At 39.2% G+C, this 26,340-nt stretch overlaps 1 protein-coding gene across 4 annotated transcripts; it reads right to left on the bottom strand.

The window, feature by feature from the left end:
- Positions 1–25,929, bottom strand: LOC107772131 (putative E3 ubiquitin ligase SUD1). Of its 4 annotated transcripts, XM_075254745.1 has the most exons (10): positions 25,455–25,847; positions 17,336–17,408; positions 4,827–5,519; positions 3,715–4,482; positions 3,415–3,626; positions 2,931–3,284; positions 2,199–2,371; positions 1,947–2,110; positions 1,718–1,864; positions 1–1,132 (listed from the first exon to the last, which is right to left on the bottom strand). In XM_075254745.1, the coding sequence occupies exons 1-10, from the start codon at positions 25,607–25,609 to the stop codon at positions 644–646; spliced, it is 3,228 nt and encodes a 1,075-aa protein (XP_075110846.1). In that variant the 5' UTR covers positions 25,610–25,847; the 3' UTR covers positions 1–643. The 4 variants fall into 4 exon arrangements, with proteins under 4 accessions (XP_075110846.1, XP_075110845.1, XP_075110844.1 ...); XM_075254744.1 differs by lacking the exon at positions 17,336–17,408 and having other exon boundaries at positions 2,199–2,356; positions 25,455–25,929; XM_075254743.1 differs by lacking the exon at positions 17,336–17,408 and having other exon boundaries at positions 2,199–2,359; positions 25,455–25,929.
- Positions 25,930–26,340: the final 411 nt, after the last annotated feature.

The following is a 26,340-nucleotide window of genomic DNA, read 5'->3' on the forward strand; positions in this document are numbered from 1 at the left end:
AGAGAGAAAAAAAAAAATAATAATAATAATAATCAAGAAGAGGTGATGTCTTTCAGCTCGTATCATGTACACACATAAAAATTTTATAAAAATATGTAAATATACAGACAACCTAATTCCGAATCTGCCTGTGGTCAGGAGATGCATAGCCAAAAGATTCAGTAAGGAATAAAAGACGCTCCAAATCCTGCCTTTTTACCGTTTCCGCATCCATTCTTTTTTACATCCGGAAACAAATTTTAATGTTGCAGCGGATGTAGAATAAACGAGACGAACCTTAGCAGCCTCGTGTAGACATGCGAGACAAGGCACTCACTTTTTTTCCACGCACATATACATTTTCAAGTGATTACTTAAGATAAGCTTATATTTCTCATATCTTCTAAACGTACAGTCCAAAATAAAAAAAGAAACTGTACTCTCCTAACAAAATGAACACTGGTTAGCAAGGGGTGCAGGCACGTATTAACAAGCACTTATATATCACCATAGAGAAACTGCACATAATTAGTACGACTGTGTTCCCTCTTAGGTTCTGCAAGAGACCATAGCTAGATCTGCTAGCAATTTACATACCTCTGCTCCCACAGTCAAAAACATCCTTCTCGAGGAGCAGCTTAAGGGGCCACAATTGGCACAAAATTTAAGCATCTTGCAGAATAGCATGACTCTGTCTTAACCCTACATCAGCCTCCTGGTCATCTCTATCCACTCTTGAACTGCTTTCTCTTGACTCCACTACTTCCTTTTCCCTCTGCTCTAACTCTTCCCCATAATCGTGAAGTCTACGACCAATCAAATAACGGTCATCACGTATAGAATTGTGGAGATTGGTGAACCATGCATGGAAACGCTTTGCACAGAACCAGACGAAACTGAAGCCAAGGCTACCGAGCCAAGCAAATCTATAGACAGCAGAGTTAACAAGTAACGGGTAACCAAATATTGGAAATACACCCTTGGCTAAAATGTAAGGGAAACACAATGCCGTAAGCAGCTTCATGATAATTGGAACAACAATCTCGCGAAGCACCCAAAAGACTCGCAACCTAGAGAAACCATCTTCCCTCACCCTCTCAAATTTCATTCTCCAACTTCCATCCACCAGTGGCATCATATGATCTAGCATAACCTGGTAGCACAAATTAACTCCCAATATGAGTACTATGGAACAAAAATCAGCCAAGGGAAATAAAAGATGACAGCCAGGAAAGCGCTGAGGTTTTAAATCTAAACACAAAGAAGGGAAGGGCATTCTTGAAAACTCTCTTTGAACATTTTTTTGGGAGGTGGTGCAGTCAAGAGTTCACTTCTCTCCTTATTCTTTTTTTAACAACTCAAGCAGTCAAGAGTTTTGAACTTTAACACGGTATAAGAGGTCCAAGAGAAAGCATGCTTGCTGTTTTTAAAACAATGTTAACTCCTGGAGACATGGCGATGAATGTGAAGACACGACCATCCTCTATAGGGGAATAGTTGCTCCAGAATTAGTATTATGCACACAACATACATGGCTCGCCAGAAAAAAAAAAGAAACAAGGAAATTATCAATTATCAAGGGGTGAAAAGGTAGCAGAAATGCAAAGCGGAAGCTCCACATCCATTAACTAAAAACAAATACTCAACTGCAAATCTGGCTTGCCACATACATTCTCGTTAAATAAATGAAACAGAATAAAGGTAACAACTAAAGTAGATTAAATGACATGAAACTTACCAGCCTAGTCCAGATTTTTAGAAAGATTAATCCCAAAGCCCAATCCTGATATAGAAGGAAAACTGGGCTTTCATCTATAGGCACTCGCATAGGCACAATGACCAGAAGTTCAAAAAGCAGCCCAATCAACAGAGGGATGATAAAAATCTGGACAGAGAATCAGTGAATGAATAACAATATGAAAAAGAAATCATGGCATAACTCTTGAAACAGGAAATTTTGACATTACCCATATTGACAACAGTGCAGAACTCTTCAGAACAATGACACACCATTTCCAAATTTGGCCCATCAAAACCGTAGCTCTCCTCTTCCTAATTTGTTCGATGGAGTACCTTGCCCCAGCAATAGCGGTCCAAATTGCATAGCTTCCAATTACAAATGCATACAAATCTAAGAGGTTAAAGCAACAACAAGGTCAATAATTATTGTCAAACATCAAAAAACAATATGCTGTTACTGACTTAGGTAAGTCCAATACCATTGCACTTGATTCCATGTGTTACTGGAAGATGTGGGAGGATACTGAAGAGCACTCTTCCAAGTGAAATCGGAACTATTATCAGGGCAGAATTAAGCACGAGGAGAGTCATCCAAGCTACAATCAACAACAACACAATACGAAGCACAAAGGCGGACCTGCTAAAAGATGTTCTTGAACAACATAAGTTGCTTGTTAAAAAATTCATAGTAAGCTTAGTATTGGTAATTATGACTTCTCTTTCCTTATGCTTCCACAGACTAACAAGAAGAGCATTATAACTGAACAGAACAGGGGTGTGTATCCGGATTTTTGGCAAAAGCTAATGTTATCAACTTCCATATTTTAAAACAACCAAAGGACAATTAATCATGTAGGCTCCACTAGAAAGAAATAAGATCAAATGAACAGAGAAATTAAGTTTAAAGTATTTTAAAGAAAATAGCACTTAAAATCTTTGTTGACAAGATGATGCGCTTTACCAAGAAAGAACAAGCATTGCTCTGCCAATTTTGGTGCTACTTATTATTCATTACCAAGGAAAATAGCTTTATCTGATCATATTTTTAAGTAAATATATACAGTAACAGGTCTAGAAGGTATTAGTGAAGTAATTGAATTACCCAAGATGTAGATAGATGGCTGCAATAGAATGCAAGTCCAAAGTACGATAGTATAAAATCCATCGTCCAATAAGAGTGGATTAACATTCTGGGGCATAGTTCAACTTACTTAGGATCTGTTTCTTCATCACCATCATACTCCAGAAAGTTCGCATTCACTGCATGCCTAGCTCTATTCACATCATCAGGAGTGAGTCCCACCAGCGCCCTATCAGGTACACCATGTGGTGCATGCATCCTTTCCAGCCTTACTTGATCACCATTACCATTCTCTTGGCCACCATTATACTTGGGATGGGGCAGTAAGAAATCAGTTAAACCAAGAGCCCATCCAATAGCAGTAAACCAGTAGCAGAGAAGAGACTTCATTGTTGTACGCAGCTTAAAACGCTCAATCGCAAAAGGAATACAGATTTGAAAGAGAAGCATGTCAGCAGGAATTTCAGTAAATGGATCAGAAACACTGCAAAGGCCAAAGAAAATGATAGTTCCATGAGTTAACGACAGGGCTGAATGTTGAAACACCACTTCACATATCAATTACACACTAAAACCAAAATCAATAGAGGGAGACAGCATTCAAACAATCTTACGAAATATCAAGTGGGAAAATGGAAGGAGTCATTTGCATGGCAAGTTTGACAGGCAAAAATACAAGCATCACTATTAAACTTCCATAGACAGCCACTGATAAAAGAACTCTACGAGCATGCTTGTGAACAGGATCATCAATCAGATCACGGAATGGGTTGTAGTTGGGATCTGCTGGATCTCGCAGGAAGTAAAGAACCCCTTTACGCAGAACCTATATAAGTATAGTACATAATTAGTAAAAGAACATTTAGCAGTATAAAGATGGAGACTTTAAAGACTACAGTTAACAGAAAATTTACCCCTCGAAGAAGGCTAACAAAGATACTTATTTGTAGCATGTAGACAATCCCTACAACCCAATGAAGTAATGAACTCGCCAATGGAGAGACAGAAAAAAATTCAACTCTTTGGGTGATCGATTTCCGAAACATTCTGATGGTGCAAATATCCAGCCACCATCCACACATCAGAGGGAAAACTCCAAGTTCAATGACAAGAAGGAACATAACCTTAATCATAGTCATCAGATGCCTCATCGCTGCCACAAACTGCCTGAAGAGGGAGGGGATGGTTTCTGCAATGGAAGCAAGGCCATAAAATCTTCCCAATGTCAATGGCTCTCCGCGAGTGTACCGAATTAGAGTGAGAATTCCAAGGTAGAAAACTACTAGAGAAAATATAAACATATAGCCAACAGCAAGAGTGGTAACATCAGAAAGCCTGGATCCCCAAAGGGATGATCCTTTCAAAAGGTCAGCTGACAATGTTGCACGGAGGTTATCTGATGCTGCACTCAGATCGGTGGCATTTCCGTTCAATATTTCAGCAACTTGACCAAGCAAACCATTTTTTTGGTCGTCAGCTGTCAAATTTGCTACAGCAGTCAATGCACTCTTCAGAGTAATATTGGCCAAGAAAAGTGCTGTTTCAGTAAGTGGCATGAAAGTTGACAATACTGGATTACTGGCGGAGGACAGAAGCCAAGACATATAATAGAGTATAATTCGCCCTAATGAAAAAGGAACAAATATTACTACTCCAAGAAATATCATATTACTGGCAAGAACCTGCATTGATAGGAGGGCAAACCGCCATATCAGTTAATTCTCCAGTATGGACGACAAAAGCAGAGCAATTAAAGAATACATTAGGAGGAGATGGGGGCAATCTTGATGAGTAGAGCATGAATTGTAATAACAAGAAAAGACCCTTCAGAATTGGAGCTTGGAGTCTTGCTGCAGAAACAAAACTCACTAAGTTAAAGTAATATAGTATATTTACTGGGTGGATGTCAGGGCATTGAAGATGCCTAAAGAAAATGATAATTTACAAGAAATATAAAGCAAGCATGCCAGATATTGCAAAATAAGTCCAAAAGTAAAGAACATTTCCAACTGAACAATGAACTTACAGTAAATGCATTTTCAACCAGATGAAACACAGGACCATGCATGCCAACAAGCTCATCAAAAGGAACATCCTCCGCGCCATCAGCATCATCCAAACCATCAAACATCTGCTCGACATGAGCCTCAAGCCGTGCTGCTTGCATCTCCCAATGGGCTGCAACGTTTTCTGCATTTCTTCTGATTAGTTGACCAGCTCCAGCAGCTCCTTGTGCACCATTGGCATCTTCACCATTCGGATCAGCAGCAAAATTTCTATCAGCTTGACCAGGAGCTCTTATTGCAGCATGAACTGCATTTCTATCTGCATCTTCCTCCCTGTCAGCTTCTTGTCCCCCAAATTCACGCAAATGTCTGAAGTAGTCTCTCAATGATGTTGCCCCAAGAAAGATAAACACGATGCTTGCGGAGAGTAAAAAACCATGCAGACAGTCAGTAAGCATAATGGCTGTAGATAAGTGACTCAAAAAGAGTCTCGGAGCTTCTCCAAAACTTCTTACAAAAGTCAATCTCCATATCCAGAATGTAATAAAAGGTATTATGAGCAGCCACACAGAGAGCACAAAGCTAAGACGAAGGAAAAACTGCAGGACTTGACATGCTTTCACAGCCATCCCGACAACAATCTCTTGAAAAGGAAGCCTGGCTGGAGCGTTGTCAGCATAAACTGGGGAAAATGAGAATGCATGTTTGCACACCTGCGTTCGAAGATAAAGAAATTAATGAGATTCGACGATCACCTTAAGCAAGCATAGAAGAGAAATTTCAGAAAAAATAAATAAATACATATATAAAAACCAATTTCCACCCAATGGTGTGGTCATGCTGTCAACAAGTGAGACGAAAATCATGGGAGATCAGGGTTCAAATTTCAATAAAAGCAAAAGATATTGGATGATTTATTCCCGACTTCCCAAACCTTGGAAAGTTATCCAATACTTGTATTGGTGGGAGATACCAAGTACCCAGTAGAATAGTCGAGGTGCGTGCAAACTGGCCCAGACACCAGGCATAACTTATTAGTTTAGGAACACCCGTCAAAAAATAGAATTCGTTTGGAAGGATTTTTCTCTCTCTTGGGAAATGAACCGACTTTACTTTCTTATCACACGATGCTCCGACGTGGCCTTTCTCCGGTGACTCTGCTTTCTCTCCTTCTTAACCATGGGAAGAAAGATCTTTTCTTCTAGCGAAAAATCCTTTCATTTAATAGATATCACAAGCTCTCTTTTGGAATCAAGTTAGAGTACTAAAAAAAAATAAAAGAAGTCAAAAGTTCCATGTCCCTATAAGGTAAAAATTGGAGCAATTTCTTTTAGAAAGTTCATTTCAAAAGAAGAAAAAAAAAAAGAAGAAAAAGAAAAAGAGAGAAAAGAAGGGGAAAAAAAGAGAAAGAAAATAAAGAAAAACAACAAAATAAAACAACTTTAGTTTGAACAACGTTTGACCTGATTCTTGTATCAACAAAATACGTAGGCATTTTTACTCTGGGGTTCGGTCACACCAAGTCAAAAATTCAAAATTCTCTTATGTCAAAGAAATTGGAGCAAAAATTTTGTCGATTCCAAAAGTTGTAAGTTTAAACCCTTCTGTTTTAGTTATTTTGAGCCTTCATGATATCCTTTTTTTCTAACTTTGTCCAAAAGCCGCACTACAGTCCAAAAAGACCTAATAGATCATCTTTGAAAGTGCCAAGTCTGACATGCAAGGAGCATATGATTTTTGTACCGCACCATCACAAGCACCATAAGGCGACAGTAAGTTGAGAGAGAACAAATTAGAGAGGCTTGTTGGTGAAAACCCTCTGGGGCACCACAAGTCGAATGAGGATCGTGAATCTGATAGAACTATTGGAGCATTGAAGCCAGTTTCACAGCTTGAAGGTATAACAAGAGTTGAAGATTAGACTTGTTAGACATATCAGGACGCTCAATCCAAAATGCATGCCATGGTCAGTGGAGTCGGCCGCCATATCAAATAAATTTCTACTTTTCTACATAGAAATTTTCTTGTTAAATACAATTTTTCCATTTTTTTTTCCTCTCTCCTTGCTTCATTCCTCTGGCTTTAATTGAGTCCCTTTCGAATATTTTTTCCGGAACAAGCGAGAAATGACTTCAAAATTTGCTACAAGTTTTACAATTGCACAAAGCAGAGTCGGGCTAGAACATCAAGGTGACATAAGCCAGGGAAGGATAGTATGCATGCGTAGTTGATGACAGTTCACGCATGTTGGGATTCATGTAAAAAACAAATGTGCAGTAAATTCTAGATGGGTACAGTGCATCAAATAAAGGGTATTGCAATTGAACGAGTCAGATATATTCTCCGTGAGAAGGGTTGTCCGGAAGAGTGGTTAGCCAATAACGAGCATTGTCTTCCAAGTTGAAACTAAAATTAATCATGGCAAGTGCAGGAGCAATCGCCTTCAAAGTCAAGGCCACAAACCAACCACCATGTTTTAAACTCACAAGTTTTCTTTGCTTGAAAAAGGGATGAAGACTATGTGCAAACTTGAATTTTCAATTCTGTTAGCACAAAGGTTGTGTGAGAAGAACTTTATCTCCTAAGCAATTTCCTAGTTGGGAAGAACCGTACCTTCTAGACATACCCCTAGTCTCAGGGTTCCGCCCGGAGAATAGGGTCAGTTTTAGTTTTCTTAAGTTGTTAATCCTTAGTTTTACTCGAGTTCAGGGTCCCGTCTAGAAAATAGGGTCACACCTTAGTTTTTCTTAGGGTTAGTTTTTAGTTTTCTTGAGTTATTAATCTTTAGCTTTACTTAAGTTCAGGAGTCCCGCCTGGAAAATAGGGTCGCATCTTAGTTTTTCCTAAGTTGTCAGTTTTAGTTTTCTTAAGTTGTTAATCTTTGCTTTCCTAGAGTTCAGGGGTCCCGCCCAGAAAATATGGTCAATTTTTAGTTTCCTTAAGTTGTCAATCTTTAGCTTTCCTTGAGTTCAGGAGTCCCGCCTGGAAAATAAGGTCGCATCTTAGTTTTTCCTAGGTTCTGTTTTAATTTGCTTAAGTTGCTAATTTTAGTTTGCTTCGAGTTCAGGGATCCCGCCAGGAAAATAGGGTAAGTTATTATTTTAGTAAAGCTCAATTTATAGTTTTCCTTAAGTTCAATCTCACATCTAGGATACATACTTCCTAGTTTGAGTCATCCAGGTCACATTTTTAGGAGTCGCACTTCCTATTCTAAAGTTTGTCAGTTTTACCTCTAGGAGACGCACTTCCTAATCTGGGTCTTTCAGATTTTATTTTTGGGAGACACATTTCCTAATTTTAGGTTACAAGTTTCACCCCTACGAGATGCACTTCTTAGTCTGAGTCTTTTTTGAGAATGGTAACAAATTTTATTCATCAGTACAAAGATTATGCTGGCAATGGTATTTACAGGGTACTATCCTTGTGAACTTTACAAGGCTTCTAAAAATTGTAGAATAGATTCTACATCTCCTACGGAAAACTCTTTACACCAAAAGTGAAAATTTAAAATACAATTCATTTTAACTACTTGTATGGAGCTACTCCAGTCTTCAAAACATCAGTTATTTCTTTCCTTCCATATGGTCCACCAAATGCAAGCTGGGATAGTCCTCCACCATTTTTCTAACTAGCCATTTTACCAGCATAGTTCCAAGCTTTCAGTAGATCACATGTGTTTCCCGCATTATCCATTTCAAATTTACCAGGGCCAAAAATAGATTCCATAGTTGGGAAGTGAAAGCACAATGGAGAAAGAGAGGGCTATTGTTTTCAGATTCAGCTTTGCAGAGGAAGCATAAAAGGCAGCCCGATGCACTACCCTTTTTCTGAAGAATATCCTGAGTTAGACAAGCCCTCCTTGCTACTAGCTATGTAAAACAGTTAACCTTGTAAGGTATCTTAATCTTCCAAATTTGCTTCCAAGGCTAGTTGATGTTCTATTGTCCATTATTGGAGAAATAAGTATATGCATCTCTTACTGTGAATACCTTACTACCCCTACCATTCCATACCATGGTGTCCTCATTGTCATTGGGTCTTCTCAATCCCTCCATAGTTAGATAGAATGCAGTCACTATCCCCTTTCCCAATTAAATAATCATTTAATGCTCTCCTGAAAGTGAGATTCCATTCATGTTGGCTCCATACTTCACTGATTGTTGACTTAGGCGGAAGTGCTAACCTAAATATTTCAGGGAACCTATCTCTTAAAGGTTCATGCCCTATCCAAACCAAAATGCTATTTTTCTGCCATTCCCATGGCAGAATTCAGTATTAGCTGTAAAGTCTTCCATGGACTTCCAATTGCTCACCCCATAGGCTGTGTTGATAGGTTTGGTGCACCAATGACCCATTTTCCCATATTTTTGAGTTACCGCCTCTTTCCACAGGTTATTTTCTTCCATGTCATACCTCCATAGCCATTCACATTAAGCTCTTGTTATGAATTTTTAAGTTCCTTATTCCCATGCCACCTACTATCTTACTTGAGGTTACTGTTTTCCATCTCACCAAATTATACCCTTTCTTTTCTGTGTTTCCATGCCATAAAAATTTTCCGCATAGCATCCAACCTTCTCCACCTTGGCACGAAGTGGAAATAACAACATAACATATGTAGGCAAAGCAACCAACACAGTATTTATCAAAGTGGTTCTGCCACCAAGTGACAGATACTGTGTCTTCCATCTAGCCAATTTCTTTTCACATTTGTCTAGTACATCATTCCATATCCACATTGCTTTGTACTTGGAGCCTAGAGCTAATTCCAGATATTTAGTGGTAGAGATCCCACCTCACATCCAAGGATACCAGCTAGAACCTGAGTTTCTGCACCTCCATTTACTGGATATAACTTGCTCTTCTCCTAATTAATATATAACCCAGAAACAGCTTCAAATAGGATCAAGTTTCCGGTTATACTTTTAGGAGACGCACTTCCTAAATAGAGGTTTCACCCTTAGGAGACGCACTTCCTAGTATGGGTTATTCAAGTTTCATCCCTGGGAGACGCACTTCCTACTTTGGTCATACAAGTTTCACCCCAAGGAGACGCACTTCCTGGTGTGGGTCTTTCAGATTTTATTTTTAGGAGACGCGCTTCCTAATTTTAGGTTACAAGTTTCACCGCTAGGAGCTTCCTAGTTTGGGTTATTCAAGTTTCATCCCTAGGAGACGCACTTCCTAGTTTGGTCATTCATGTTATACTTTTTAGGAGGCGCACTTCCTAATCAAAGTTTGTTAGTTTTACTCTTAGGAGACGCACTTCCCATTCTAATGTGTCAGTTTTACTCCTAGGAGATGCACATCCTAGCGGGGTTCTTTGATATTACTCCCATCAGTGTATTTTATAGTTTATGATTTTTCTAACACTCACGAAATTTTTCCGATGCAAATCGGGGTAGAAATTTTTGTTTGTTTTGCCTTGTTTATTTTGATTGCAAGCACCCACCTAGAGAACGAGGGTCAATATTTCAAATTTTGGTTTTAGGTTCAAGTCAGAGCAGCAGGAGCCCGCCTGAAGAAAAGGATCAACTTTCAGTTTCCTTCAGGTTCAAGCACCAGGAGCCCACCTGAAGAACAGGGTCAGCTTAATTTTCGAGTTCTATAAGAAAGAGCTCGCCTAAAAAATGCAATTTCCAGTTCAAGTCAGAAGTACCAGGAGCCCGCCTGAAGAACAGGTTCAACTTTAAGTTTTCATGTTCAAGTCAGAGGCAGCAGGATCACGCCTGAAGAATAGGGTTAACCTCCAGTTTTTTTAGTTCAAATCAGAAGTAGGACGAGCCGCCTAAAGAACAAGGTTCGCAAGCTCAAGTCTACTCCAAGTTCAAGTTTATTTCAAGTCCAAGCAGCAGGATGCGCGCCTGAAGAACAAGGTCAAGCTTTCAGTTTTCTTCAAGTTCAAGTCAGCAGGAGCCCACCTGAAGAATAGTGTTGATTTACTCTTCGGAAATTTCATCTTTATCACAATCCTAATTTTTATATTTTTGACACTCGCGTACACAACATTCTCAGAGGGCACCACACGTTTTCTTGGGGTCTGATTTCTTTCTTTCCAAGACTTTGGATGCAAAAGGCACACATTGCATAATTGAGAAGGGGAAAAAGATCAGAAACAGTACGGGATAAAAAAACCCTAGCGCCGCTTAAGTCATCTTCCTCACCAAGATTCCAACACCCAAACCCAAAAACACACTTAAACACTCATCTTCTCTCTTGATTTTCCTTTTTCCCATAGCCACATAAGTACTAACTTGAGGTCATATAAAAGCCAAAACAAAGCTCTGTCACTTTCATTTTTGCTGGCAACGAGCATCGCCCTTTTACCACAACTGCCGGCGAACCATAGTCCATCAGCTTCTTCCTCCTTGTCACCACCATTCCCCCAAACTTGCACGGTCACAACTACTGCAAATTCACTATTTTCATATCCAAAAGGCATTAGATATTTTAAGGTTTCAATTTCTGGTTTAGTTCGAGTTTTCCCGCGAGCTTCGAGGTTTCATCAGCAAGGTCTCCGGTTCGAGGTTCTATTTTCCAATCAAGGTTTCAGTCGCACGTCGAGGTGTTGTCCGTTAGTTTCCAATTCGAGTTCCGTCCACTGTTCCTTCCATTGTTGGGTTTCAAGACAAATAGCGTCTTCAATTTTGAGGTCCAATTCTCTCTCTGTCTTAATCTTTTATTTATTGAAATGAAAATGGCATGAGTTTTAGTAAACTGGGTGTTTTGATTGAGTTACTTATGACTTGTTACTAATTAGATTATGTTGGTGCTGACAATTACTCACTTGTTGATTGAATTTTGTTGGTTGAATACAAGTTACGATTATCAACTAATGGGCCATAGGTTCCAGTTTAATAATATAAAATAAAATCGGGTCCTAATTAGTCAAGTTGGTCGTGGGGGTTGGGTAACCATATTTAGAACTTAAACATTTTATTGCTTCTACTTATTGTTTTATCACTCGTTTATATGGCTAGGAGCATGCCTAGGTCGTTAATACTTGGGTAGGCAAACTTTAGGTCTTTGTTTTTATTGTATTCGAGCTGAGAGGTCGTTCCCTTTAGTTTATATCCAGGGGAATGCCCGTAGACTCTGTAAATATTTTTATCAGGGGAATGCCCCGAACTGAATGTAAAAGGAGGCTGAACTGCTAAAGCGACATCATCATGGAGGCGTAGTAGGATAATTAGATTTGTTTTTGTTATTTTCTTTTCGTTTCTTTTATTTATTAGGTGGGGACGACCTCGAACCACTTTTGGTGTTTATTTTCCTTTTTGTGTGCTTTCTATATCAATTTGAGTATTTTTAAAGCCAGCTAGATCATGTACGCAACCGTGACTATCACGGGACTTGGGAAATGCCTAATACCTTCTGCTCGAGTCAAATGAACTCCCTTATTTAGAGTTTCTGGTGCAGACTATGTTTTAGAGTCTAAATGTGTTTTAAAGATAAAATCATATTTTTAAAACGGTCGTGACACACCGAAACAATTGTCAAGTGGTGATTCTGAAAAATCCTTTGAAATACGAATTTTGTCACTTTCAAATTAAAAACCCTTTTGAACTTTAAAAATCACTTTATCTATTTTTAGAGGGGCTAACGTGAAAAAAAGGGGTGTGACAGTTTTGGCGACTCACAAGCAGTTTAAAAAATGACAAACAAAACCTTCGGTGGGCTTGTGAGGCTGTACAATAAGCTTCAAGGGATTCAGTGGATCTTTGCAGAAGATGGGGAAAGAAAATAGAGGTTTACTTATACTAAGTGTACCAAAATTTCAACAAATATGGCCGATTCATTAGGATAGAATCTTGGTTGGGCGATACAAGTTCTGCAATTATCATTTCAGAAGATGATTACAATATGGGGTTGGGTTCATATAGTTGCAAAAATCCTTTGATTTCTGGGGAAACCTTTTAACCACAAATTTGATTAGTTTGCAAATATTGAAACGATTAAAGATATACTCGGATGCTGCTGATTCCCATAAATGGCCAGCCAAGGTAACTAAACCAGCCATGGTAGAAGGTAAAATAATCAAGATTAGTAAAGAAGTATATAAATGGCAATATAAGGTAACTCAAGTGTCTGGTCAGATGTTTCAATGATATATTTAGTTCTAGCCCCACAAACAATATAAAGAAATGTATATGCAGGACTTAAAGTGACACCCCTATCACACAATCAATTTTTCTTCGAACTCCCATCGAAGTAGGAGGCAGTGCAAATTAAAGACAACAAATGATTCTGAAGCTGGAACACTGATCACTGATGACGGGATAGAACTTGCTAGCTATAGAACATGAAAGTTTTAGGTCAAAGCTTTTGGCATTCCTCTCCAAGCTTGGTCTTCATACACTTTCAGAGTCATCAGAGCTTTTATAGGGAGGCTGCATCAGAGTGTATCAAGATATGAAAAACAGAAATCACCTTCTCTGGGCGCGAATCTGAATTTAAAATTCTTAAATTAAGCCCCCTCCCACAGGTCAGAAGTGGAAAGAAAACTTGGGGACTACATTTGTGCCCTCAAGTTAGGCAACCGCTCCTCTTGTCCATCCACATGGACAAAAACATGAAGGGGGCCCAACTCATTTGAATTTCATGGCGTTACGTGATACAAAACATACTACTTTTGAGGGTAATGGCTCAAGTGTTTCCAAAAGCATGCAAAGAAATAGGACTAAAACCCATTGGGCCGACTTTAGGAGCAATTGTCTTGTAGAAAAGAGTGCTTAGTCCAAAAAAGGGGGAAAAGGGGACAACAACCAAGCAAATGTGGAAAGCCATTGGTTTTTAAGAAACACTAGCCCTACAAATATTATTTCTAAAACAAGCCAAACAACGACCAACTAGTCACGGAAGCCCAACCCAATTTTTAAATAAAAGAGAGAAGCCCCAATAAAATTTTGATGGCATCTCAAATCCCAAATTCAGAGGCGGACGACGAAGCGGAACCACCAAGCCCGAGATTTTCATTCCTACAAATAATGTTACTAAAGCAGGAGTTATCACTGGTAAGCACTTCTAGAAAGAGATTTCTCATCCCAATCAATCAGTGATACACTCTCTTTCTTGGTACAAGGATGACACAACAAACATGCAACTAATGCAAAACCCCACTTTGATCGAAACTTTAAAATTGACAAAGCTAGTGATGAGTGGACATGCAAAGCTTTCGGGGTTAACATAGCGGGTTTTGAGAATGAGATTCTAGCATGGTACTAAGGATAGAGAAAGGAGGCAACTTCATATAAAAGCGTAGAGGCAAAAGAAATACAAAGGGAAAAAGAAGAAAGGGGAAGCTGAATTCCTGAAGTTGATATACAGCCACAACTTCGAGGGAAATTTTTTAATGAAAAGGAGTAGGCCATACAAAGCCTTTTCTGAATGAAGATAAAATACCTTAGATGGAACATAAGAACCGAACTGAATTCATTGGTTAAAAAATGGAAAGCAGATGTGCTTCGTCTGCAAGAAACAAAGATTGAAGATTAGCATGTCATAATGGTTCATCAAATCTGGGGGAATAGATGGGTAAGCTAGGTTGAACTGAGCTGCTGAAGGCAAGTGGAACTAGGTTGGTATAATTATCAAGTGGGATAAAAGACAGTGGAATTGTGTTGAAATTCATGAAGGAACATACTGTGTCTCCCTCTTATGCTGGAAAGTCTTTAAGAGGAATTTAGATGGTGTCTCACAAGGGTCTATGGCCCTGATACCAATCCGAGAAGGGAAGAACTCTGGCATAAACTTGCTGCATTCATGGATTTATGGAATGTGCAATGGGTAATAAGGGTGACTTCAGTGTGCAGGTTTGCCAATCAAAAATATAACTGTATAAGGAGATCCAGGGCAATGAAGAGCTCTTCTAATATTACACAAGACCTAAACCTAATTGACCTGCCACTTCAAGGGGCTTTTTACACATGGGTTGGCAGGAAAGAGGCTATGCAAGCTCTAGAATTGACAGATATTTACTCTCTCCAAAATGGGACGAAAGCGTCAAAACAGTGAAACAAGTTGCACTTCTAGAGTCGTATCAGATGTCAAGCCTATCCGATTGGAAAGTGGGGAACGGGAAGAAACCTCTTCTATTTCAAGTTTGAAAACATGCAGCTTCAAGTTGATAGTTTCCTTAAGAAAAGCGATGGTGGCAAAGTTGTGATATTGGGGGCATTGATTTTATACTACTACAGAAATTGACGTGTCTGAAAAAAGATATCACTAACTGGAATAGGGAAGAGTTGGTAAGGTAGAAGCTCAAAGAAGTAAGAAGCTTTAGATGAGGAGCAAGGTACAGAAAACAGAGCGCCAACTCAGGAGGAAAAAATGACCTCTTTGTACCTCAAATTATAACTTCAACAATTTGCTAAAGCTGAGGAAGTTTCCCGGAAACAAAAATCATTTGTTTGTGGTTTAAGAAAGGTGACAGGAACACTAAATACTTCCAAAGGGTTGTCAATTCACACGGGAGGAATAATTGGATTACTGAGATGAATGTGTGGCCACATTATGAGAGATAGGGTCAGAAATGAAGATTCGGGACAAGATGGGGTTGGCCCCCTTGGTGGAGATGCAGGAAGCGAGGCTGAGATAGTTCAGCCATGTGAAGAAGAGATGCACGGATGCTCCAGTGAGTAGGTGTGAGAGGTTGTTAATGGTGGGTCCAAAGAAATGTAAAGGTAGGTCGAACAAGTATTGGTGAGAGGTGATTAGGCATGATATGACAATCTTCAGCTTACTTACTGAGGACATGACTCTTGATAGGAGGATGGAAGATTGAAAATTAGGGTAGAAAGTTAGTATGTAGTCGAGCGTTTTTCCTTCTCATGCCTGTAGTTTTGTATTATTCTCATATTTCCTTATTCTTAGATTGTCTATTACTACATGATGTTGCTTCTGCTTCAATTCTATTATAGAGGGTGTTTGGTTAAGCTTATAAGCTGGTCAAACTAGCTTATAAGCACTTTTTGGCTTATCTACGCGTTTGGTAAAATTAAAAGTGCTTATAAGTTAAGTGCTTATAAGCCAAAAATAAGCCAAAAGCCATAAGTTGGTCTGCCACAACTTATCAAATTTCAGCTTATAAGCACTTTAAGTTTGACCAAAATATTTACTATTCTATCCCTAAAATACTTCTTTTTAAAGCAAAACTCTTCGTATACCCAGTTCTTCAGCTGCATATTATTAATTTCAGCACTTTTATCCAAACAGGTAACTACTTATTTTTTAAATTGGTTTCAGCACTTAAAAGTGTTTTTCAGCACGTAATGCTTATCAGCTACTCTAAATTAGCTAAGCCAAACGGGCTCATAATCTTGTTGTTGTTACGACTTCTTTTTCCTTAACTTCTTCACTACTGCATTTACTTTTCTAAATTGTAGTGTTTATGCTTGCCTTGAACCAAGGGTCTATCGGAAACAGCATCTCTACCTACACAAAGTAAGGGTAAGGTTTACGTACACAGTACCTTCTCCATAACCTACTTGTGGGATTAGATCGGGTATGTTATTGTTGTTGTTGGCGTTGCCAGACTCAAGGTGGGAGGTGATGTTATTAAGGATAAAGAACAAATCAGAGAAGAAATTCTTGATTAATATCAAAATTTATATACTAAAAACGAAGTTCGAAGGCCTACAACTATTTTGAGGATCTGGCGGCCAGCATCTCTGGGGAGGCAAAAATTGGCTTGACAGAACTTTTGAGGAGATAAAGGTTTAGAACCTGATAGCTATAGTATGGGCTTTTTATCGGAAATCATGGGAATTCATTAGACAAGAAGTTCTGGATGCACTTAATCACTTTCAAATATTATAAGGTGAGATCTTGCAATGCTTTATTTATTACATTGATACCTAAAGAGAAGGGGACAATTGAATTAAGAAACTACAGACCTATTAGTCCTATAGGCACTGTATACAAAATTGCAGCAAAGGTTCTAGCTGAAAGAATAAAAAAGGTCATTGGCAAACTAGCCTCAGGGCATAAAAATGCTTTCATCAAGAATATGCAAATCACCGATGAAACCTTAATAGCTAATGAAGTTCTGGATTGGAGACTTAAAAGTGGTGCCCCTGGTATTCTATGCAAACTAAAAGTGGAAAAGGCTTTTGACCAAAATGAATGGTTCATATCTCTTGACGATGTTAACGAAGATGGGGCTTGGGGAAAGATGGATAAGGTGGATAAAGTTCAACATCACTATAGTAAAATAATTGTCTTGGTAAATAGGAGTCCTGTTGGCTCCTCTCTCCACAAAACGAATTTAGACAGGGGGGGGTCCCCTCTAAGCCTTTTTTCTAATTCTAGTAATAAAGATCTAAGCAAGATGCTTGACAAAGCAAAACAACTGCAGTGGATCAAAGGTTTTGAAGCTGAATCATCATCAGGGGACATTCAGTTTCTCATCTGCATATAGCAGATGATACTCGTGCTACTCATATTTGATGCCATATCTAGCCTTCACAACAAAAAAGCTGAAGAGTATTATTTATCCAGTGAATGTTGTCCAAAACATTAAAGAACTGACAGAAATTATGGATGTAATATTGGCTCTTTTCCTGCAACATATTTGGGCCTCCCACTGGATGCAAAACTCAAATCTGCAAAAGATTGAAATGGGATCATTGAAAATTTTAAAAGAACACTTAGCATCACGGCAAATGCAATATCTCTCAATCGGACTATTTCATGTAACTATTCCCTATCCCTACAAGAGTTTTGAATCAACTAGACAAGAACAGAAGGACCTTCCTTTGGGAAGGTAATAGTTAATGTCATAAATTTCATTTGATTAAATGGGATTAAGTCACTCAACCAAAACTCAAAAGTGGCTTGGGGTGAGAGATAGCATGCCACAACAAGAGCCTGCTGGTGAAGTGGTAACAGAGATATGGTTCAGATGAACGTGGGATCTAGAAAGATATGATCAAGGCAACATATGGTGCACAGGATCACTGGTGCACAAAAACACCTAGATCCCCTCATGGTGTAGGACCCTGGAAGTATATAAGTATACTATGGGATGAGATCTCTCAAATGATCAGCTATAAAGCTGGAAATGGAACTCATATCAGGTTTTGTAAGGACAAATGGCTGTACAATGCCTCACTGATGGAGATTTATCCCAACCCTTTTCAGATAGCCACTAACCTAAAGTCAACTACTTCTTAGAATAAAAGTGGCAACACTTGGACCCCAAATCTGAGAAGGAATGTACATGACTGGGAGCTGGAAGATCTTCTTGACATGCTGGGAAGATTGAGAAATCACCACACTGATGACCAAGTTGAAGATAGACTAATCTGGGTGAATCAAAAGGGTGGTTATACACAGTAAAAGCTAGCTACACCCACCTCAGTGCAGATAATCAATCGCAAGTTTTGTCCTTAGAGAGTATTCTGGAGAACCAAAACATCCGCCAAAGGTCATACGTTTTGTCTTGAGTCTAACCCATATAACCTTAGCAGAAGGAGCACACAGCTAGTGAACAGATGCTACATGTGCTCCAACAGCTCAGAGAGTATCAGCCACCTATTTTTGCATTATACAATCGCTAGTGATCTATGGAACATGTTCCATTCTATTTTTCGACTCATCTGGATCATGCCTTTTAAAAAGATGCCTATGAAAGCTGGTGCTCAGAGAATTGACAGAACCATCCTGAAGATCTGGATGATTTGGACAAAAAAACCAAGATGCTTTGATGGAATTTCAACTCCAAACCACTCCTTAAGAGCTAGGTGTCTTCTTAACTTATTTTGTTGGAACAACCTAATCCCTGTAATTAGTGATGATCAGATTTTGGACTTTGTTAGCTCCATATCTCTAGCTTAGAACTAATGTATTGGAGCTAGCATCTCCATATCACTTTTGTTCTACTGCATCTTCATGATGCCTTTTGATGAAACATCTTATTTCATCAAAAACTGGCCTAGACACCAAAATTATCCCAGAAAAAGAAGATCCAATCCAACTTGCTATATGTGAAAATAATCAAATAACAGAAAGATGAGCTAGACAGCTCAAATGTTACAACTTACAAATAGTAAAACATGTCTAAATCTTCGCATCTAACAGAAGAACCTTACATCGTTCATATTAGTTTGGTAGTTAAATATTTACATGTAAATAACCCTAATCTCATATGTGGTAGGAGTAGAACATGTATTATATATATAGGACTCATTGTATCATTGTCAATAATCAATAATATAACTTCTCGGTGTATTATTTCTCCCATGGTATCAGAGCGTGAGTGAGACACATCCGAAAAAGTTGGACAATTACCGTGCGTCAAATTCCGGCGACTTTCTAGGGCGGATTTGCGTCAGATCAGTCTCTGTCGGTGTTGTGCGAAAATCAACACCACCACAGGGTCCCAAGTCTTCCGCAAGCAAACTCCATAAAAGATCTCCGGCAACTGACCTCTTACGAGCGGATCGGAAGTCAGATTTTCCGGCATGTGGAGCCTTTTACAGGCCAGATTTAAATTTTTCTTGTAGATAGCTTGATCACAAGGCCTTTCCGAGCCTACCCATCCAAGTTTCACCCAAATCCAATGATTTTTTTATTTTCCGGCGTAAAACTCCAGATTTCGGCGACTGTTTCTGATTTTTTCGGCAACAGTATCCAACTTTGGACTTGCTCTTCTGCTATTTGCTGATATTTTGCTAGCTCTCTCTTCAATCCAACCATGTCTCTCGGACTTAATGTTTTTGGTTCCAAAAACAGTGGAGTTGGAAATTCAGTTTGATGATTACTTCTGACCCCCTACTTGGGAGTTCAAATTATTTATCTTGGGCCTCGTTTGTTGAGTTGTGGTGTAGAGGTCAAGGTGTTCAAGATCACTTAATCAAACAGGTTAGAGTGAGGGAGATGAAAAGGCCAAAGCATAGTAGGAACTCGATGCTCAGTTATGTAGTATCAAGTGGCGATCTATTGATTCTAAATTGATGTCTTTGTTTCGCCCATTCCAGGCATGTTATTTAGTTTGGGAAAAGGCTCATACTTTATACACTAATGACATATCTCGTTTCTATGATGTGATATCGCGAACGACAAGCTTGAAGAAACAGAAATCGGATATGTCTACTTACTTGGGAGAAGTACGGGCAGTCATGGAAGGATTTGAGAAGCTGGTGCCAGTTTCTGCTAGTATTGAAAAGCAACAAGAGCAACGACAAAAGATGTTTCTAGTTTTTACACTCGCTGGACTTCCTAATGACCTTGATTCAGTTCGTGACCAGATTTTGGCTAGTCCGACTGTCCCTACAGCTTATGAATTATTCTCTCGATTACTTCGCCTTGCTGCAGCACCAAGTCACCCAGTGATCTCATCACAGACACTTGACTCGTCTGCTCTCGCATCCCAGACAGTGGAAAATCGGGTATCTCTAACTATGGAGAATAGACGAGGAGGATGTCGTTTTAGAAGATCTAGACATAAGTGTTCTTATCGTCATAAACTTGGACACACTCGTGAAAGTGTGCTATTTTTTACATGGTCGACCACCCAAAAATGCTTATGTTGCTCAGACCGAGATTACAGGTAACCAAGGATTTTCTTTATCTGAATGAGAATATAATGAGTTCCTTCAGTACCGAGCACGTAAACAAACATCTCCACAAGTAATCTCTGTTACTTGGACTAATACTTTTGTTGCTAGTAATTCTTTTGCTTGTGTTTCCCAGTCTAGTACTCTTGGACCATAGGTCATGGACTCAGGCCCTTCTGATCATATCATTGGTAATAAATCACTTTTGTCAAGTATTGGGTATTCACAGTCTCTTCCCACTGTTACTTTAGACAATGGGTTTCAAACTAAAGCAAAAGGAGTTGGACAAGCTAATCCCCTATCTTCTGTCACTCTAGATTTTGTTCTTTATGTCCTTGGTTGTCCTTTTAGTCTTGCATCTGTTAGTCGTTTGGCTCGTGCCCTCCATTGTGGTATATGTTTTATTGATGATTCTCTTATTATGCAGGACCACAGTACAGGATAGACGATTGGCACAGGGCTTGAATCAGAAGGCCTTTACTACCTTAACTCACTCAATCCCCTCCGAGGCATGTCTAGTTACAGATCCTCCAGACCTAATTCACAGACGTTTAGGACATCCAAGTTTATCCCAGCTTCAGAAGATGGTGCGTAGTTTGTCTAGTTTATCTACATTAGATTGTGAGTCGTGTCAGCTCGGGAAACATACCCGAGCCTCTTGTTCTCGTAGTATTGAGAGTCATGCAAAGTCTTCTGTTTTTTCTTTAGTTCAATCTGATATATGGGGTCCTAGTAGAGTCAGTTCAACCTTGGGATTTCGTTATTTTGTTAGATTCATTGATGATTATTCAAGATGTACTTGGCTTTTCCTAATGAAAGATTGTTCTGAGTTGTTTTCTATATTTCAGAATTTTTGTGCGGAAATCAAAAATCAATTTGGTGTTTCTATTCGCACTTTTCGCAGTGATAATGCCTTAGAATATTTATCCTCTCAATTTCAGCAATCTATGACTTCTCAAGGAATTATTCATCAGACCTCTTGTCCTTATACCCCTCAGCAAAATGGTGTTGCAGAGAGAAAGAATAGATATATATATATATATATATGCACACTTCTCAATGAATCTCATGTTCCGCTGTGGTTTTGGGGCGATGCAGTCCTCACAGGTTGTTATTTGATTAATCGGATGCTTTCATCTCCCATCCAGAATCAGATTCCGTATTCAGTCCCAATCACCCTTATACTCTCTTCCCCCTCGTGTCTTTTGGAGCACTTGTTTCGTTCATAACTTAGCCCTCGGGAAAGATAAGTTAGCTCTTTGTGCTCTCAAGTGTGTCTTCCTTGGATATTCTCGTGTTCAGAAAGGATATCGTTGTTACTCACCTGATCTTCATAGGTACCTTATGTCAGCTGTCGTCACATTTTTTGAGTCTAAACCTTTTTTACCTCTTCTAACCGCCTTGATATATCTGAGGCCTTACCTATACTGACCTTTGAGGAGTTTACCATAGCTCCTCCTTCACCTTCCGCCATAGAAGTCTTACCCATTCCAGCCGTTGAGGAGTTTAGTGTTGCTCCTCCTAGATCCCAGCTACAGGAATACCACTCTTGACTTATCATCGTCGTCCGCGCCCAGCATCAGGCCCAACTAATTCACGTCCTGCACCTGACTCTGCTCCTACTGCGGACTTGTCTCTTCTTAGTACAGTGATTGCACTTCGGAAAGGTATACGGATCACACTTAATCCTAATCCCTGTTATGTCGGTTTAAGTTATCATCGTCTGTCATCACCTCATTATGTTTTTATATCTTCTTTGTCCTTTGTTTCCATCTCTAAGTCTACAGGTGAAGCATTGTCTCATCCAGGATGGCGACAGACTATGATTGACGAGATGTTTGCTTTACATACAAGTGGTACTTGGGAGTTTGTTCCTCTTCCTTCAAGTAAATCTACTGATGGTTGTCGTTGGGTGTATGTAGTCAAGGTTGGTCCGGATAGCAAGGTTGCTCGACTTAAGGCCTATCTCGTTGCCAAGGGATACATTCAGATATTTGGATTCGATTACAGTGATACTTTCTCTCCCGTGGCTAAGACAGCACCAGTCCGCCTTTTTCTATCCATGGTTGTTGTTCGTCATTGGCCTCTCTATCAATTGGACATTAAGAATGCTTTTCTACATGGTGACTTTGAGGATGAAGTTTATATGGAGCAACCACCTGGATTTTTTGCTGGGGGAGTCTCGTGGCCTTGTATGTCGCTTACGCCAATCACTTTATGGTCTAAAGCAGTCTCCTCGAGCTTGGTTTAGTAAGTTCAGTACAGTTATCCAGGAGTTTGGCATAACTCATAGTTAAGTTGATCACTCTGTATTTTACCAGCATTCTGCTTCAAGTCTCTGTATTTAAATGGTGGTCTATGTTAACGATATTATTATTACCAGCAGTGATCAGGATGGTATTACTAAATTGAAGCAACATCTCTTTCAACACTTACAGACTAAGCATCTGGGTAGACTAAAGTATTTTATGGGTATTGAGGTCACTCAATCTAGCTCAGGCATTATGATCTCACAGCGGAAGTATGCCTTAGACATTCTTGAGGAAACAGAAATAACAGGTTGTAGACCGATTGACACTTCGATGGATCCGAATTCTAAACTTCTGTCAGGACAGGGTGAGCCACTTAGTGATCCTGCAAGATATAGGCGGCTGATTGGTAAATTAAATTATCTCACAGTGACTAGACCTGACATTTCCTTTCTTATGAGCATTGTAAGTCAGTTTATGGATTCTCTATGTGATAGTCATTGGGATGCAGTTGTCCGCATTCTTCGGTACATAAAACCAGCTCCAGGCAAAGGGTTATTGTTTGAGGATCGAGGCCATGAGCAGATCGTTGGATACTTAAATGTTGATTGGGTAGGATCACCTTCTGATAGGCATCTACGCCTAGATATTGTGTTTTAGTAGGAGACAATTTGGTGTCTTGGAAGAGCACGAAACAGAATGTAATTGCTCGGTCTACTGTAGAAGCAGAATATCGAGCAATGGCTATGGCACTATGTGAGCTAATTTGGATCAAACAATTGCTCAAGGAGTTGAAATTTGGTGAAATCAGCCAGATGAAACTTGTGTGCAATAATCAAGTTGCCCTTCATATTGCATCAAATCAGGTGTTCCATGAGAGGACTAAACACATTGAGATTGACTGTCCATTCGTCAGAGAAAAGATACTCTCCGGAGATATTGCTACAAAATTTGTGAAGTCAAATGATCAGCTTGCTGATATTTTCACCAAGTCCCTCACCGGTCCTCGTATTAGTTATATATGTAACATGCTCGGTACATATGATTTATATCCACCGTCTTGAGGGGGAGTGTTACTTTGGTAGTTAAATAGTTACATGTAAATAACTCTAATCTCATATGTAGTAGGAGTAGAACATGTATTATATATTTAGTTAATTTTCCATGGACAAGCTTCTTTTAATTGTAACACCCCAATAGCTGGGAGCACTAGTCCATGAGGTAAGCAAAACTATCAATAACTCTCAATAGTTTAAACATTTCCCTCAGTGTAGCATGCTACAAGACTTTGCCAAAAAGAAGAAAATTGACCCGTCAATAAAGGACGAGTAGCGACATCAGACTGAGCAATTATAAGTTATAATCCAACTTAAGTGTGTCTCAACCCCAAACTAGTTAAAATTGGCTCTAACAATCCATTGTGAAATTTTCATTCTATTTGGATCCATTTCATTCCAATACTAAATTAAAGCTATCATTCCTAGGAGAGGAAGTTTTAAGTATCTTCGGTCTGTTATACAGGGGGATGGGGAAATCGACAAACATGTCACACATCGTATTGGGGCGGGATGGATGAAATGGAGACTTGCTTCCTGTGTCTTGTATGATAAGAAGGTGCCAGCAAAACTTAAAGGTAAGTTCTATATCCCATGTCCACAAGATGAAGGTAGCAAAGATGAGGATGTTGAGATAGATGTGCGGGCACACAAGGTTAGATAGGATTAGGAATGAGGGTGTGGCCCTAATTAAAGACAAGATGAGTGAAGCGAGGCTTAGATGGTTTGGACATGTGAGGAGGCGGAGCAAAGAAGCTCCGGTCGGGAAGTATGAGAGGTTGTCATTGGAAGGCATAAGGAGAAGTAGAGGTAAGCCGAAGAAGAATTGGGGTGAGGAATAGGTGAGACATGGCGCAGCTTCAGCTAATCGAGGACATGACCCTTGATAGGAAAGTGTGGAGATCGAAGATTAGGGTAGTAGAGTAGTTCGTTTAGTGTTCTCCCTGTCATACCGGTAGTATTAGTGCGTACTTTAGTATTCTATTGGCATTAGATTTCTATAACTACCAGTCATTTCTTTCATTGCGGTTACCTGATTATTTGGTTGTTATTTGTGTTGCTTTTGCATGGCTTCTCACTGTTGTGCTTCTTATTTTTCTATTCTTTAACATGGTGCTTTTACATGGCTTCTCATTGTTGTGCTTCTTATTTTTCTCTTCTTTTACGTGGTGCTTATGCTTCTTACTGTCGAGGGTCTATTGGAAACAGTCTCTCTATCTCCACAAGGTAGGGGTAAGGCTGCATACACACTACCATGACCCCACTATGTGGCATTATACTGGGTTTTTTGTTGTTGTTGTACTAAATTAAAGCTACGTATTCTCTAAATCTCATGCAGATGGGCAGAGGTAGAAGTAACTTATGGGTTCATCAAAACCCAATAGCTTTGACTCGGACCCTGTATATGTGTTAAAAATTCACTAAATAAGTATGAATAATAGATTTTGAACCCAGTAAATTAAATAAGTTGTGGTAGAAATCCCAACTCGAAACCGTATGTTCAATTTCTGGATCCGCCTCTGCGCCCGCATATGATATATTGTGATACAAGTCTGTAATTCTTGCACACACCAGACATAATAAAGGTGTAGAAATAACTGAACCTTAATCTTCACCACTAATGGTCATTAAATTTATTTCACCCCATCCAAATAGCAATGTAACCCATATTCCAAATAATAGATTCATTGATCGCTTAACCTTTTCATGTAATTCCCTAACTAATACATTTATCAAAGAAGGAAATTACATACTCAAAAAGCTGAAAGGGAAATCTAACAACGAACCTCACATTGGCGAGCATTGCTGTGATTAAGCCATTGAAGAAGGCAATCTTGGTGAACATACTTGATGCTACCGCTACAAGCGCATGGATACCGCAATGGATTATCTGTGTCACCGGGGTTACGACAGATCCGGCAAACATCCTCGTCTTCATCATCGTAATTGTTCGCTACAGAATCCGATAAAGCAGATGAAGACGAATTGATCGCATCGACGGTGGAGGTGTCTGCAACAGAATTTCTCAAGCCACTGTCGTGCCCCGCCGGTGCAATCTCCATAAACGATTGAATTCGAGCGCGGTAGTTTCAATTTTACAAGGTTTTTGAGGTCGTGCGGATGTGTGAATTTACTTCATGAAGAGGTGGCGTTACGGGCTGGAAGATGTGATTATGGATGTGGCAGATGATGATTTTGCCCTTCCGAACGTAATTGTGTTTTGAAAGACGGGGTCGTTTGGTTAGCTTACGGGCTGGAAGTTATAAACGGAATTATAATACAAGGATTAAATAGTGAATATAAGTATTATAATACAGAATTATTTAGTAGATATATTTTTATTGATAGGGTTATTTTTACTAAAAATATAAATGGTCTACAATATAAAATACATGTTTGGTATATACCAAGTGATAGTTTATATGAGTCCACCAAACTATACAGCACCAGGTCCTCTATGAGTTTCCACTGAGAATACTAATAAACTAGTAAGTAAATAAGATAGGAGTTTTACGTGGAAAAATCCCTGCTCAAGGGGATAAAAAACCACGACCTACACTGGTAGGATTTCAATTTCACTATGAGCACTTTTAGATTACAACATATGCAATCTAGGAATTAAACTCGTAATCCCTCACTAACTCGTAATACACCTATTACAAGCCACTTTGC

Source organism: Nicotiana tabacum, chromosome 6, assembly GCF_000715075.1.
Source record: "Nicotiana tabacum cultivar K326 chromosome 6, ASM71507v2, whole genome shotgun sequence".
In the NCBI taxonomy this organism is placed as follows: Eukaryota; Viridiplantae; Streptophyta; class Magnoliopsida; order Solanales; family Solanaceae; genus Nicotiana; species Nicotiana tabacum.

What these genes read in the sequence shown, in the direction of transcription:
- LOC107772131 (XM_075254742.1), bottom strand. Translation starts at nt 25,730, where the DNA reads ATGGAGATTGCACCGGCGGGGCACGACAGTGGCTTGAGAAATTCTGTT. An exon ending in GCAATGCTCGCCAATGTGAG is followed by an intron (nt 5,520 to 25,454) that starts GTTCGTTGTTAG and finishes CTTCGAACGCAG; the next exon opens with GTGTGCAAACATGCATTCTC. An exon ending in TTGTTAGCCTTCTTCGAGGG is followed by an intron (nt 3,627 to 3,714) that starts GTAAATTTTCTG and finishes ATACTTATATAG; the next exon opens with GTTCTGCGTAAAGGGGTTCT.